The sequence below is a fragment of the Tenrec ecaudatus genome, chromosome 4 (assembly GCF_050624435.1).
Source record: "Tenrec ecaudatus isolate mTenEca1 chromosome 4, mTenEca1.hap1, whole genome shotgun sequence".
Classification (NCBI taxonomy): Eukaryota; Metazoa; Chordata; class Mammalia; order Afrosoricida; family Tenrecidae; genus Tenrec; species Tenrec ecaudatus.
This window is the reverse complement of record NC_134533.1, coordinates 194,189,203-194,204,779: the sequence shown is the minus strand read 5'-3', so window position 1 is coordinate 194,204,779 and position 15,577 is coordinate 194,189,203. Positions and strand designations below refer to the sequence as shown.

General features: G+C 43.6%; 1 protein-coding gene across 1 annotated transcript in view; it reads right to left on the bottom strand.

Annotated features, from left to right (window-relative positions):
- Positions 1–15,577, bottom strand: part of TBC1D5 (TBC1 domain family member 5) — a 330,505-nt gene that overhangs the window by 135,715 nt on the left and 179,213 nt on the right. The window contains exon 12 of the mRNA XM_075547174.1: positions 7,457–7,599. Within this exon, the coding sequence (XP_075403289.1) occupies positions 7,457–7,599 (143 nt within the window). The remainder of the gene's footprint in view (positions 1–7,456; positions 7,600–15,577) is intronic.

Here is a 15,577-nt window from a genome sequence, read left to right as displayed (position 1 = left end):
GTTTCTATTAATTGGGCTACCAGAGAACATAGCAACGTTTCATGGTTCCTTTCTGAAATTTCAACCTACGTTTTGTTTAGTGACAGTTATCATGGGCAGGGGTTAAAGAGACAAATCATTCTACATTGTTATGAAAACAGGCACCCACCGCCTCCACCTATTTTCTCATCTCCTGAAGTGTTTCCTGTAAGAGCAGGCTGCTTCCACTTGCGATTTTATCCACTGTACACCGTCTTCCCGCTCCAGAAGAGGGTGCTCCAATTCTCACCCCCAGCACTACAACCCAGGCCCCCAAGGACTTCAAATCACACATGCAGACTTCCACCCCCGCTGCCTGTGAACTTCCGTCCTCATTTTGATTAGCGCAGCATTCAAATATTTCAATTTTCGTGGCCAAGAGAATATTCCCACAATTGACTCCATTCAGTACATTTTCTTTCTAGCACACCTTTTTGTAGCCCCCTCTGGAGTTATAAATCTTATTTTTTCATTTGTTATGTATATACTTAACCTCAACTCTCTCAGCTGTATCTATATATCTTTCTCAATATGTTTCACGACTGTAGGTTTCTTATCGTTCTTGTTTTCGTGAGGCCCGGTTTTGTGGGGTCTCCTGACCTGCTCTGGCCTCAGGGAGGCTATTTCTGTCTTCCTTTGGTGTGGTGGGTGCTGCTTTCCGAGACAACATGGCTGCCTTTGAGTTCACTCCCTGGAAAGGCTTTGTGCACAAAATAATTAAAAAACAACAAATGAAAGGCCCTTTACTGTTTGAAAGTTTCTTCTTTCACAATTAATAGGTTATTTGGATATAGAAATCTAGGTTGGAAATATTTCCCCCTTGATGAGAGTTTTCCAGTTTCCAGTTGAAAAGTCCCACCCCACTGTGATTCGTGAAGCTTTCTGCAAGCTTAGCTTTCTCGTTTCCTGTTCCTTCCAATGCTCTATCTTCATGGTGGTGCATATTGGTCTGCAAGGATTCTGTCACCGAGTGGGGCCCTTTGAGCCCCCAAAACGCATGTCCTCTGTTTGACTGAATAGTGCTCTTGCATTGCTTTTCTCCCTTCAGTTTTCTTTCTTTATTTTGGAAATCTTATCTAGACTTTGCTTCTCCTGACCTCTCTCATTTTCTTTCTTGTTGTTTATGAAATGGTGACCTTTAATGAGAACCCCTCCTAAGTTTTTGCTTTCTTGTATCATATTTATTTATTTTTAACTATACACTCTGAGTCTTTTCCTCAGCTTTTAAAGTTAATTATATATAAGTTTATATTATAAATATATAAAGTATACATATAAAACAAACTTTTGAAGCATATATATATGCATGCATATATGCATCAAAGCATATATATATGCTTTAAAAGTTTATGGGAAAATGAAAAGATAATGACATTTTTGCATGAATTTTTGAAACCCTCTCGAGTGTGTGCTTACAGTGTTTATAGTTTTCCTCTTTTCTGCATAGTCTGTTTGCCCCACGCTGCTCCCCCACCTTGCTGGTCTAGACCTTTGTTTTAGTTGTGGGTGCTTTCCTCAGAAGTGAGGTGGCTCTTGGTCCTCTGGCCACATGTGTGGGGCACTCTGAAGCGGCGTTACAAGCACAGATGGGTGGGTTTGCTAACATATGCCATTTCTCGGGCAACCCTGGGCCCTGCAATTTTAGATCTCTCATTTTAGATATCTAGTGGCCCCTCAAGAAGAATCTCCCAATGTCCTTTCCGGAGAGAAAGGCTGGCTTCAGGGACCTGGGTGTGAAGAGGACCAAGAGGCCCAATACTTATGTAACTTCTTCTTGAGTCCCGAACCCACCATTTAAACCTCTCCGGAGGACTGCCCCCGAGGGTGGACGCAACATGTGGGTCTGGGTGTATCAGTTTTAAAAAATACTTTCAAGAATTCTATTTTCAGGCTTACTCTTACCGCCTCCCTAAGGACTTTCCAAGGTACTATCTGCTGCCCATTTCAACACATTCAGGCACTTTCTGAGTTATTTCTTAGCATTTCTCAGGATCAAATATGGGTAGCTGAGCTTTCTTCGGTCTGCGAAATAAATGATCAGTAGCTCAGCTTCCCAAACAGCTTGGTCTCCTTCCCTGTTCGCTGTGTCCCAGGGGTACGAGCTGTCTCAGGAGTGGTGGGGACAGTGTGGGCGTGCCACACACCATGTGTAGCTCAAGTCCGTCAAGTTCTCTCACTGCAGGCCTACCTGGCTGGAGGGGCAGGTGAATAGCAGGGGACTAAGAAGGTAGATGGGGAAGCACCTGTGTAGAGAAATGTTGAGCAAGTAGCAAGGAGTCAAAGATCATCACCTCCCTCTGGCTAACCACCGGACAGAGTCCCTGAGAAGCCCGCTGGACCTCTTGCCTTCTCATTAGGCAACAGCAGATGCATAGACATTCTTGGGATAGATTCCGTGCAACCTTGCTGCCTTTCCCCCATAAGAGACGTCCTCGAGCCCCTGGGCTCATCGGCTGTGCTGCTTCCTGGGGCCAATGAAACTGGGACAAGACAGGCTGGGAGCAAGGACATGGAACGACGAGCATCTGGCCTGGGAGAGGGGGCGGGCACAAACTGGATACCAAGTATTAATATGAAGACAGGATAGGATTTAAGGGGGCTAATAAGACAGTGTGCTACATCAGCCTTTGATAGCGAACATGTTAAAGATAGACTAACATGCAAAGTAGTAAACAGGACGTTTGGGATTAAAATGGTCCATCTCAGAGAGAGTCATAACACATATTAGTAACGTTCTATGTCTTAGAGGGAAGAGAATTGGCACGTAGGAAGTGCTTAAGCATTCCTTCAAAAATAAGACCACAGTCTGTGTTTTTATTAAAAAAAAATTGGGACATTACCATGTAGTTAAAAAAAGGGTCATTATTTCTAGGCACTGAAGTTATGTAAAACTCGTCCACAAAAGACAGACATTCAATGCGCTGGTCACATAAACTGCATTTGAACGTCAGTCTAATGGAGAATGTGTTCTTAACAGAAAAACTGAGAAAGAGAAATTCTGTGGTACGACAGAAGGAAAGACGGGCAGACGGAGAAGTAGTGGCTGAAAAATAAGCCGAGATCGAAAGCGAAATCAGCAGGGATGGCTCCCCACCTCGCCCCACCCTTCCCAAGCCAACAGAGGCCACTGCCACTGCGGACTGGTGTGGAAAACAGGACAATGATAGTGCTGTCCCTTGTTTGTGCCGGTTGGAAAAAACAGAACAGTATAAAATAAAGCAAAGGTAGGGCAGACATGCCAAGCAGGAAACTTTTTCATTTACAAAATGTTCAGGGAGAAAGTGAATTTAAAAAAAAAATAATAAAATAAGCATTTGAAAGATATTTTCTGGGTCAAAAACTCTACCGTTAAATGGATTGGATTATAGTGTTTTAGCTATTAATACAATTGACAAGACAAATAAAAAGTCTGTTGCATTGCAAATTAGAGAAAATGTTTTTCTTTTGATAATAATAAAAAGCAAAATAAATTTGAGTCACTAAAGGGGTGAAACTTTTAGATAATTTGCAAAGTAGGCAATGCTTTCTGTGAAAAAGCAACACTGAAAAAATGTATTAACAAACAAACAAAAAGAACTTGTTTGTGCTGCTTTTCTGTCAGCCAGAATGACGCCATGTCCTGAGGCACCAATGCAACCAGGTATCTGTCCCAGAGCACCCCGTCTCCCGTCACCCCAGTGCTGACTGTGCGCGCGAAGACCCTGATGCTGTCAGGTTTACAGAAAAATTATCAGATAGGTTCAGGAACTGAGGAATTTGCGATCTACTAACATGCACAAGCTGAAGAACTAGGGCATTTCTATCTCACACCAAGGCAAAAATGAGGGTTGGGAAAGTTTGGGAAGAGACTACATGGGCTCCGGTATAAACATTTGCAGTCAAGATTTAGGCAGGTGGACCCAGGTGAGACAAGAACCACCACAGTGAATTACAGTCCAGAGCAAGCCGGTTAAGGGAGGGTGAGGGGAAGATGGCCACCCACAGACACTTGGAAGAGCTCTTGTTTTGGTGGACAGTAAAATCACTTAAGTCCAGTGCATAGACCGCTCGTGCTTGCCCTTCAATGTCATGCAAATCCACCCTCACTTTGAATCTACTGAACCAATTTCGACTAAGAACAACTCATTCACCACAATCACGGTCACTTACCGGGATGCGCAGGTTCACCATCAATCACGGAAAGGCTCTGAGCCTTTTCTAGCACTACCCACCGCCGTGGCAACTGAGTGCGTCCCGGCTCACAGGGACACGGTTGGGCAGCAGAACTGCTCCTCGGGGTCTGAGCCTATAATCTTTACAGACCGCCTCACCTGCTGGTGGTTCAAACTGCCGACCTCTCAGTCGGCAGTCCATCACGGAAACCCACAGCTCTGGCTCCTCCCTGCCCTAAACCACACACCACACATCGGTAGACTGTTGATCACAGTGACTTTATATCAGGTTTCCAACCCTGTAAATCTCTATGGGAGCAGACAGTCGTTCTTCGCAGAAGAAGCCGGTGGGAGTGGGATTGAACCACCCGCCTGGTGATGTGCAGCCCTAGCCCACAGTGTCTCCTTTCTTGCACTCAACGTTGCTGCCCGCAAGTCGATTGGAACTCACAGCAACCCAAAAGGAAGGAGCAGAAATGATCCTGGGGTTTCCGAGAGGTACACCTTCCTTGGGGCAGCAGACCACCTCAACCTTACTCACGCGCTGTCTTGGAAGCACCATGTGAGGCAGGGTAGACCTGCCCCTGAGGGTTTCTCAGACTAACTCTTTTATGGGACTGGAAAGATCAGTCTTTTTCTCCCCGGGAGCATCTGATGGTTTTGAACAGCTGAGCGGCAAGTGGGTTTATATCACGAACCCTGCCTTGAGCCAGCTCAATGCTTAACCTGCGATGTCACTAGGGCACTTTCTAACCCTTAGGTAAAGCAAAATAAGAAATGGGTACACCTGTTCCAGGTAACCTACAAGGTTGCCTTTCAGACACACAATGGAAGTGACCTTATTTCTAATGTAGGGATTGCCTGTATAATATCCACATAAGTCACAGGCTTCAACTAGCACTTCTTCAAAGCACATAAAAGTGAAAAGGCTTATCGTTTGATTAAAAGTTTGGCAATAATTCTATTCAGAAACATTGTATTTTTTGGAAAGAGTGACATTTTCTTTCAAAGCACTGTTAGTTGATCATTTCACAGGTCCGGTTTATTACCAATGTGAAATTGTACTTGGTAAGCTCAAGGCAGGTGTCCGGGGAGGGTGGCGCTGTTGGGAGGCGGGAAGCCCAGCACACCCTGTGGCTCACGCTGGTTTCCATCACTTCTGTACAAGGTGGCTGGGCTCCATGATCTCGGATAAAGAATTTGTGTTGATAAGATAGCTATTCAGTAGATATCATGCTTAACTGAATTTTTTTCAAAGAGCAAGAAACTCTGTTCAAGGTATACATAAGCAACTGTAATACGGGTGTTAAAAATGACATGAGACGGTAACAGTATGTAATCTGACTGAGTGCCTGTGATTGTCCATTCATTTCAGTGGCAGGGGCTTCCACATCTGCCCCATAAAGTCAGGGTCTGGGAGAAGATCAGGACCCTCTTCTAAGAACGTTCAGCATAGTGTGTAGAAACACATGTACTTACACCCCTTCCCTCATTAAGCTTTTCTGAGAAACACGTCTTTTCCCCCCATGTTGTTTCCTCTGCCTCAAAGCCCTTATTAGATTGTGAATAACTGTACCATCTTCTCCAATGCTCACAGTGACACGGGGTGTGGGTGGGGTGTTTCCTGCCCATCCTTCCGTAACACCTTGTCCATGTCTCCCCCATGGTTCCGAATCCCTCGGCTGTTACGGCTGGTGAGTGTGGAAGGACAGGGGACAGCGCCTCTCAAATCTCTAGTGAACAGTTACTCTTTTACTTCTCTTACGAGAGACTGTTCTAGGTCCAATAATCGGTTGGACCAAATAAACATCTTCCCTACCTCTACATTTTCCCACGTTTAATAAAGTTTTAAGTAAAAGGACTTTTCATCTGGGAGGGCCTCAACTGTAAAACAGTTTAGGATGTTCTATGAAATTAATTTAAATAATAGATCTCAGCATAGGTGATCAGATAGGTGAATGAAGAAATATGTATCATTGCGATGTACAGGGGTCAGGGCAAAAGGTTAACTGTTTAGGATTACAGAAATCAGATTATAGTTCAACCGTTGTTGGATTTGGCAGGTTTTGCAAAAAGACTATCTAAAAGTAATTGTTTTCCACTAAGAGGCATTTCTCATTCTCTTTGTTTATCATTTATGTTTTTAAGAACATACAACTTGATAATGGGAAATTAACACCACATATTGTAACATCTAGTATCCATCAAAAGTATCCACTTTCCAGATGTTTCCACTTTGATTCCCACGTCAGAGGTTTGTGCTAGGAAGGACGTTTTCACTTTGTCTCCCCAACCCCAGCGATGTGACCTTCGAGGCATGTGCTGCTTCTGCCACTTTTTCATTCGGCACAGTTTTTGGAAATTAAAAAGTATAATATAAAAACGTTAAAGAATCCCAGTGTTACCAGAGGCATCGCACGAGCATCTGGCACAACTTGGCATTCAGTGATCAAGTAAGAGAGCCACGCGACGATCTAAGAGTTAGGATTATAAACGGCCCCAAACCACGTATGTTCCTCTGACAAAGTCGCGTCTTATGAAAGTTTTCCATTTCCTAATTAAATCGCCAATTACTTTGCGTCAACGTTCCTAATTATACTTTGATTTACAAATCTTGTTTTGTGAGCTGTGACCATTGGGCTGAGGAGGCAAACAATTTGTTCTATTCTGAAATTTTAAAGCAGGCTCTGATAGCTTCCTCAAGCTGAGGACGATCTGAGTGTTCAGAAGGCTTACAAACGGACTTTCAGCCTAAGGCGAGTGCCGTTAGCTAGCTCCAAGGAGATGAGAATACACCTCGTATTAGACCATGCATCGCGGAGTACATTCTGCAAGGATATAAACTGATAAGTAGCAAATTGTCGTTGAATGAAGAATTTATTTTTGGTTGGTAAAGTGTTGGTACTCTAAAAGCAGTACCGATCTCTCAATGAACAGCCCTGAATATTCCCTACCTGTCAGAAGGTGGAGCTCTAAACATGTCTGAAACCCTGGCGTATAGATGTGTTTTTCACAAATGTGTGTAATGAGGAGATTAAAGCTGGAGTAAAAGTCTTTAGGAGAAATGATTCTGAGGAATATTTCAATTCTCTCCGGACAAAATCACCCACGTTTTCAAACATGTACATGGTTAACTGTTACAGAGATGTTTAGTATGTTCCTTTTACGTTTCTACATACCGCCTACTAGAAAAATTTAAGGAGGATAAAAGACAATTTAAAAGGTAAATCATGAAAAAAAAGAAAAAAGAGGACCATCTCGTGGAGTGCATCTAGTGGTACACTTACGGGCATCTCGGATGTAGAGCAACATGGCAATGAAGACATAATCGACCAAACTCAGGCTGAGCCCATCTGCGAACAGGGCGTCCCAGACCACCAGGAGATCCTGCAGAGGAAACTCGCGTCCAAACAGCAGCCGCACCCACCGTCTGCAGAGACAAGACCAAAATCCAGAAAGCAGTCTGGTGAGAGAAATGCTGAGAGTGATCAGTTTGCTCACGTAACTGAAAATGCTGCCACTTACCAAACTGGGCACAGAGGCTACTACACATCAATGCACAATAAGGGCGAAGTCCACAGTTTTAAGCACTGAACTTCATTTCATAATTCTCTAACTAGGCCACAGTCACGGAAGTTTATTCCTATAAGTACAACACACGTTCTATACTACAAAATGCTGGAAATCATTCCGATGTCATACGACTCATAAATCCAAAGCAGGAGGAAGAGGAAGGGAAAGTTTCGTGGTGTGCTAGACGTCTCCTAAGTGACCTAATGTGCTAAAGAGAGAGTTGTCAACGTTTCATGATCCTGACTGAAGGCACGCCGAGAGCGCCTCTGTTGTTGTTCACTGGCCTTTTGTAAATGTTTACACGGTAAACTACATCCCAGACTTGGGGAAAAATGGATCCTGATATTTTACTCCTATTTAAGAATCGGCTTTCTAGTTAAAGGGTGGGGGTGGTGTGAAAACAGATATTTTTGTGAAGTATAGTCGTTTATGTTCAAATGAAACATGCAGCGATGCCTGATTTTTAGCTTTAGAATAGCCAATTAGAGAGGTAACCTTTCTAGGGAGGTTTTCAACACATACTTCCCTTCAATGGCCAGAAAATAGACATCTAATTCCACAAGGCAGACGCAGACAGCGAATATAGCTACTAAATAACGCATCTATATAATAATGTCTAAAATAGTGACTTTCAGTAAATGCAACTAATTGGTATCTAATCTTATAAGGTAATTTGTATCTAATCTTATAAGGCAATTAAAATACTTCCATCTGAACTACTTGTATCTATTTGCTTCTGGCTTTATGTAACCTGGGGCGAATGTCCTTGTGTAAGCCTCTCTCCCGCAGAACTTTGAGAGAATTTGGAGTGATTCTGGCACACAGCGAAGAAGAAAACATTTCACATTCATAGGATCACCAAATAGTACAGCAGAGAAGAGACTCTTTAAAAAGTAGTTGAGATATTCTTGATTTTTTTAAAACTAAATTTGAAACCAAAGAAGAGCCACTGATGGGGTTAAAGTGAGATCGAAAGAAAAGAAGAAACAAACAAAATCAGATACTTTTTTTAGGGAGTGTTACCCTTACAGAGGGATAGAGGAAGCTTGGACAGATCATACGCAGGCATTACATCGGACTTGGAAACGTGATCAAGTATTTTAAATTATTTTATTCTTAATGTCGGATTAATTTACAGAATATTTTGATTGAATTTTCAACCAGATTTTAGGATACCCAGTTGGTCTGGGGGGTGGTGCGATGTCTTGGAAACTGCTGGAGCAGCCCTGGCAATTGCTCTGTCCTGTGCCAGTCTCCCTCTCCTCCTCACCCGAGGAGCAGCGCGGAAGGAAATCCATGTTTTCGCCCGACATGCCTGGATTCGTGCGTCTTGGGAAAAAACATGACTTTTGCACACTTCAAACTCTTTCAAATTAAAAGTGCTAGGATTTACATTTTCAGAAGCACAAAAATATTTCTACATTTGAAAAAGGTTGCTCTTCTTTCATTACAAAGAGTTCCTTGTTCTTGCAAATAGTGTCTGGGGAGCAACAAACCAATAACCCTGGACGGAGCCATTTGGGGGCCATTTAAAAGGACTTTTAATTGATACATCTATCTGCATTCTCAACTGAAACCGAATGTGCGCATTCCCAGTTACTCACCTGGAAGAACGGAAAGAAAAATCGATCAATGACTAAAATGCTTAAGAAGGCTATTACGTAAGCTCAGGCGTGAATACAGCTCAGATTCCTTTTGTTTTCCTATGGACAATTACATCTTTGGTTTTAGCATATTGCTTCCAGAAGGTGGGGAACAATTTTTATTTTTAACTAGCTTTGTGTACAAGAAATCACATATGCCCATGTCCATTTTTCTGTAACAAAATGCCAGTTATTGTTCAAACTTTACGCCTTTTCGTGTCTCCTTCTTGCTGACTGAGCTGCTGTTAGCTGAGCTTCAAAAACTGACGCTGTAGACGCGTTCACACAGCCATCGTTCCTGCAGCGTTGGCAGGGGGGCAACGGCAGACGCCTCATAATCTACCCTGAAAAACGATGTAATGGGCCTTTTTCCTGTCCCTCTAGCTCCCCGTGGTCACAGATTTAACATCTTCAAAATTGGACAACATGTACACCTTCGGCACTTTTAAATTTAATTTATAATCCACGGTGTGCGCTTCATTCTTGAAGTTTCACCTGGCCAAGTGCACTGCTAAATAAGTTCAGGACAAAGACTAGGATTAGACATTCATTCACTCTCTGAGAGAGAGAGATTTAGAGAAAGAGACCATCCAGAACATTCTGCGAGAAGAGGTGTATGTGCTTTCTTACATGTACTATGTATTTACCAAAGTACTTTTCAGACACTGGAAAGCTGCATGTCATGCTACGGAGACACAGAGGTGTAGCTATAAATTGCAAGGGGTCACTCAAAGATAGTTCTGGAAGTGGCAACAAACACACATCCCAAAAGCAGAAACACTTAGGAAAAAAGAGAAAAAAAGATGCCTATCACGTTTCTTTTACATAAGACGGTTAATAAGTTGTACAAGCAGGCATATTACATTAAAGCAAAATATAGTTTCTTCTATGCTGTACGCAATTACAGGAAAATTAAGGCCAAATCCTGGAACTATTTAAGAAGCGCTGTATGACTAATGGAATGCTGTGAGACCAACAATGCCCTTATCAATAATTTAATCAGTTTTATCCCAATTGGATTCAGCTCATACATATATTCACTGCAGACAAAATTTCCTGTGCTATTTTGGATTTTCTTAGATGAATTAAAATTTTAAAAAGTAAAAGCTCAGGGAAAATCCAGTCTTTTATGGAATGAGTTACCACAACACATTCTTTCAGGAAGCATCTGTATTCTTAGAAAGGAAAAACTTCCTCGAAGAAGTGAGGTCTTATTAAAATTTTTTTTAAAAAGTCACTCCTATGATTAATACATTTTCAGTGCAGTTAAAAATATTAGTGAGGGTTTAAGTTCCCTTGAAGGGTAGCATTAAACCTTTTTTCCTCCCTTAAAGATAGCTTCAGTTTAATTGGCAGACACTGCTAGTCCTGCTTTCTGTAAGCTACACCTGCAGATTATATGCTCATAAGCATACACGTTTTATCACTAGTGATAATATAATAATTCATATTTTACCAGGCCTACGTAGTAATTAAAACCTACACAAACAAAAAAAGACCATCTGAGGCTTTACATTTAATAATAAACCACCAACGGCAGGGCAGTTTCGAAGTCTGCACTTACACCACTGCTCGCGATTTTAAATTTCTGTGTAATTAAGCTGCTACTCCCAGGGGGTCAGTAACTCCTGATGGTGTTATTGCTTGGTGAATGACATGGAAACACCAAGAGAAATCCATTTTTACCAATCAGTTTATGAAAATGACCAATTTGACTGAGGCTTAAACACACATAGTTTTAGCACAGCGTGGCTGTCGTACACTGCGTCTGGAGAAAGAAATGTAGAGTAAGTGTTCCTTTCTTGTTTTCCTTTAACGGCTCCTTAGTGACACATGGCTGTAGCAGCCTTCCCAGAACAAGAAGTGTGGAAAGGCGGTATTCAACTGAACCGAACCAACAAGACAAGGACGTCCACTTTATGGGTAGCCTTGTGCCACGTGACCTGTGATCAAGGAGGGGGCCGCACTGGGCAAGGATACTGCCACACAAAAGAGCTGGGTGAGCTTTGGGCTCAATGTACAGGAGTGTTTCCTCTTGCTTTGCCTTATACTTGTAGATTTCAAAGCAGTCTTTAATCCATGCCCGATAGCGAAAACCAACAAACGCCGAATCTAATGCCCGTGCCAGTATTAGAGGAAACAAACGCAAGTGGAGCGTGCTCATCTCGTGGCTGGAAACGCCTTGACAGGGTTTAGGGCCTTCTTCTAGCGGGCTCTCTGTGGTTCCTCCACACTGACTCTGAACACCAGCTGATACTTGGAACCAGATCGTGACGCTTCCATAACGAGGCTCACCAGGGTCGCATCTTTAATTCTACCTTCCTTGCAAGAGCAAAGCCACAGAAGGTAGAAGCAAAAGAAAAAAAAAATTTGTTCTAATTTATTATTCTAAAGGCTCTGACAGGATACATCATTGGAAGATGGTGAAGCTGTTTAATTTGTATGTGGTCAACTGCTTCCGTTAGGCCTTCTTAAACATGTCTTATAGAAGTATTTCAGTTCTTGAAGGCCATCAAAACTCTGCTTCGTATATCCATCAATGGAGTGATGTGTGTACAAGATTCAAATTCGCTTTCCACACTGCCTTTGGAACCCACGGGTGAAGTCCAGCTTGACTGTGGCCTTCTGGGGACGCAGCGCAAACCTAACTTGACCCCTACAGGCTATGTTCCCGAACTATGAAGAGTGCTATTTTTGACTTCAGGAGAAAATTCTCTGCTCCTTTGAGAGGGCAGTACATAGCCTTTTATTAAGGAAGGTTTCTTATTCCAAAAATAAGTTCCTAATAATTATCCCCCATTCCTACTGTAATTTATTCCCTTTGGCAAGTGTTTGAAGCTGTTTTGTCAGAACTGTAGTCCGCCCTCTGCAAAAATAGTCTGAGTGGAAAGCAGAGCCTCGCGTCGCTGTGCTCTTCCAGAGATCGACAAAGGTCATACAGAAATCGGACAGAGAGGTGACAACGCTATCTTGAAGCCATGGAACCCTTGGAACAGCGGCCCCCTCTGCCCCGCCCCACTCCGTTTAGGAGTCTGCCTGCTACTTTTCAATTGCATGCACGCTACTTCAAGGAGAGCACTTTCAGGATGTGCGATTCACCAGTGAGTTCCAATCATGACAGTGAAAGGTGGAGAGACTCGGAGATAAATTTAGGGGAGGAGAAAGTGCTTGCTCTGCGACTCCTGCTGGCCTGTGCCACCAGTGTCTCGGTGCTCACTGTAGCTCTGAGTGGCTGGCCATCAGCTTCTGGGGAAAGCGGTGGAGGAAGCCTTCCTGCCCATGAGTGACGCAGGAAGAATGGAAGTGCGGCTGGCGGCACTGCTGGGAAAATTAATTTGAGGCTCTGTGAACACTAGGTTTTAGTACTATTGTCCACAAGTTTTACTTTTAGAAAGTCTGTAAATGGGTTTCAAGAAAGGGAAGGGGGTGAAATCAGTCTTCTAAAGGAATAGAGAATTGCTGAAAATACTTGCTCCTATCCCCTAATCTCCGACTCCTCCGAAAACCCAACAAAAGCACGACTTGGAGACGAGATGTTCTTTTTGAATCCATCAGAGACTAAACAGCATTGCGATCTTTACCTAATCGAGTAACACTTCAGACTGATGTGCAGAAATCCAGCTCACTTCTATGCCTCACTATGCACACGAAGGATAAGACTAAGTTGAGGACTGTCAGGACCTACTTTGAACCCTGGTAGCGTGGTGCTCATGGGTTAGGCTGCTACCCACTAGGTCAGCAGTTTGAAAGCACTAGCCGCTCTTTGGGAGAAAGCTGAGGCTGTCTGTTCCTGTGAGGTGTGTGACAGTCTCCGCTCAGGAGAAAGTTTGACCCTCCCTTGCAGTGTTGGCATCGACCCAATGACTGTGTGTTTTGGTTGATAGGGTCATCGTGAGTCAGAAGTTGACTTGATGGCCATTTGTTTGGTTTGTTCTGAGATTCAGGGGTGAGGTGAGGAGAACCAGTTGCAGCCACGTGGATACACCTCATGGTGCATACGTAAGCGTCAGAGGAGAAGCGTGGGGTTTTCAATGGCTACGCATGGAATTTTCCGGGACTTTACTCCAAGGTCTCTCTGTGGATTTGAACTGGCAACCTGTTAGCTAGCTATTGAATATTTAACGGTTTGCACCACTTGCAGACTCGTTTGGACCACAGTCATTCTGTTTCCATAAGCAATCAGTCTTAACTCTGGTACCAACAGAGAAAATGGAATTCTTGCTATGCAAAGGAAGAGGCCAAAATCGACAGGTCGGCCATAGGTCAGACGGACCCTGTGCCTAAAAAGAACTAGGGAGCAGTGATCTCCCGTCCCCCGGGCTGTTCCCGTCTCTGATGCAGAGCTGTAAGTGCCCGCTGCGTTTCCTTCACTGGCACTTCAGAGGCCAGGCCACTTCACTTGGGCCTCCTGTTCTGGAGGCTCCGCAGTAATCAGTGTCACTGCTTCCCAGGTGTCTGTGCCAGAGGTGACCCCAGTGATACGCACATCCCAGGTGTTGGGACTGCTAGCTTGTTTCGGTTTCTCTCCTTTCTCCAGCGGAACACAAATCCCTTGAGGTTAGACTGGGGTCTGCCACAGCGCCGGGACTGACTGAATGTTTATGAACCTATACAATTCCTCCTCCCTACACGGGTTAGTTTTTGACTAGGGCGCTTACGTCTTGGATCTTTCTCAAGCTTTCTAGATGCTCATCAAACTTTCCCCTTGGATTCATTGTTGTTGTTCTTGTAGGGACCCCTAGGCATACATTCGAAGTTGTAAGTGATCACATCCATGCAGGATAAAATCAAGACCTCCTTAACCCTTCATGGACTTTCCTCCTCCATTTCCTAAACCCTGACTCCATGATCAGCCATGGCTTTTATGTCCCTTGGTCCTGAGTTCACAGTATATGGTCTATTAAGACTTTGGTACTCAAGGTGTTTTTAGGACTACCTCTATCACATGAGTAAATTCTCAGTGCCACGAAGTCAATGCTGACTTACAGTGACCTTGTAAGGCAAGGTAGAATTGCCCCTGAGAGTTTCCAAGACTGTAACTCTTTACAGGAGCAGAAAGCTGGGTAGGTATATAGAATATCGACCCCCCTCCCCCCCACTTTCTGCCTCCCCTCCCAAGTACAAGCTTGCTGAATGGGACTTCTTCATCTTTCATGAAAGTGAAAATTTGAGAAGTACTAGATCAGATGACAGGTGTCTGTCCCCTACCTGTATTTTGAATACACCTGTTCATTTCTAAACCCATCCATGTAAAAGGATACTCCGAAAGGAGAGGAAATGCTGAAATGACTGGTTGGCTCTGACTTACTGTAGCGGTCCCAAAGCACAGCATGCAATAGACGTTCATGGAGGGCTATTCACTCAAACTCACCGCCAGTGAGCCGATGGCTCACTCACAGTCACTCAACAGGACAGGGTATATCTGGCCTTGTGATTCCTTGAGACTAACTTTTCACAGGAGTTGAAAGCCTCATCTTTCTCTCTCATGGAGCCTCTACTCGCTTCAAACTGTTGGCCTCGCAGTTAACGCAATGTGTTAATCCACTGTGTAACCCACTCTGCCACCGGGGCTCCTACCACACGTCCAACAGGAAAGTGACTGGTATGGAGTTGAGGGAGAAGGCCTCTCAAAAGTTGGGAGAAAATGGGCCACTCTAATTACACAACAAACAAACAAACCCCCCAAACTAAAAATGTATTAAAAAAAGAAAACAAAGACAACCAAAATAAAGGTTACAAAAGAATATTTTAGAGGCTAATATTACTGTTAATACATAAATTTACTACCAATGGTCTCTACATACCGTATATACTTGAGTATAAGCCGACCCGAATATCAGCCGAGGCACCTCATTTTACCACAAAAACTGCATTAAACATGTGCTGAAAAACTTGGCTTATACACGAGTATATACGATAACCTCATTTGGAGGTATAGTAGACACTTTAAACCTGAGGCCCTTTCTTTGGTCCTCAGTTAAGGGTTCTCTGGAGACTTCATTGCCTCTGGTAAGGTGAGAGAGTGGGAACAGAGTAGCACATGGCTGATCAGCTAAGTACACAGAGAAAGAACCCATGAGGAGATGCAAATGCACACACGAGGCAGAGAATCCCAATGCTGGCATGCCCAAACAGAGCATTCACATTCTGCCACGCAGAAGCTCTGGCATACTGGGGACCAGGCTGAACATC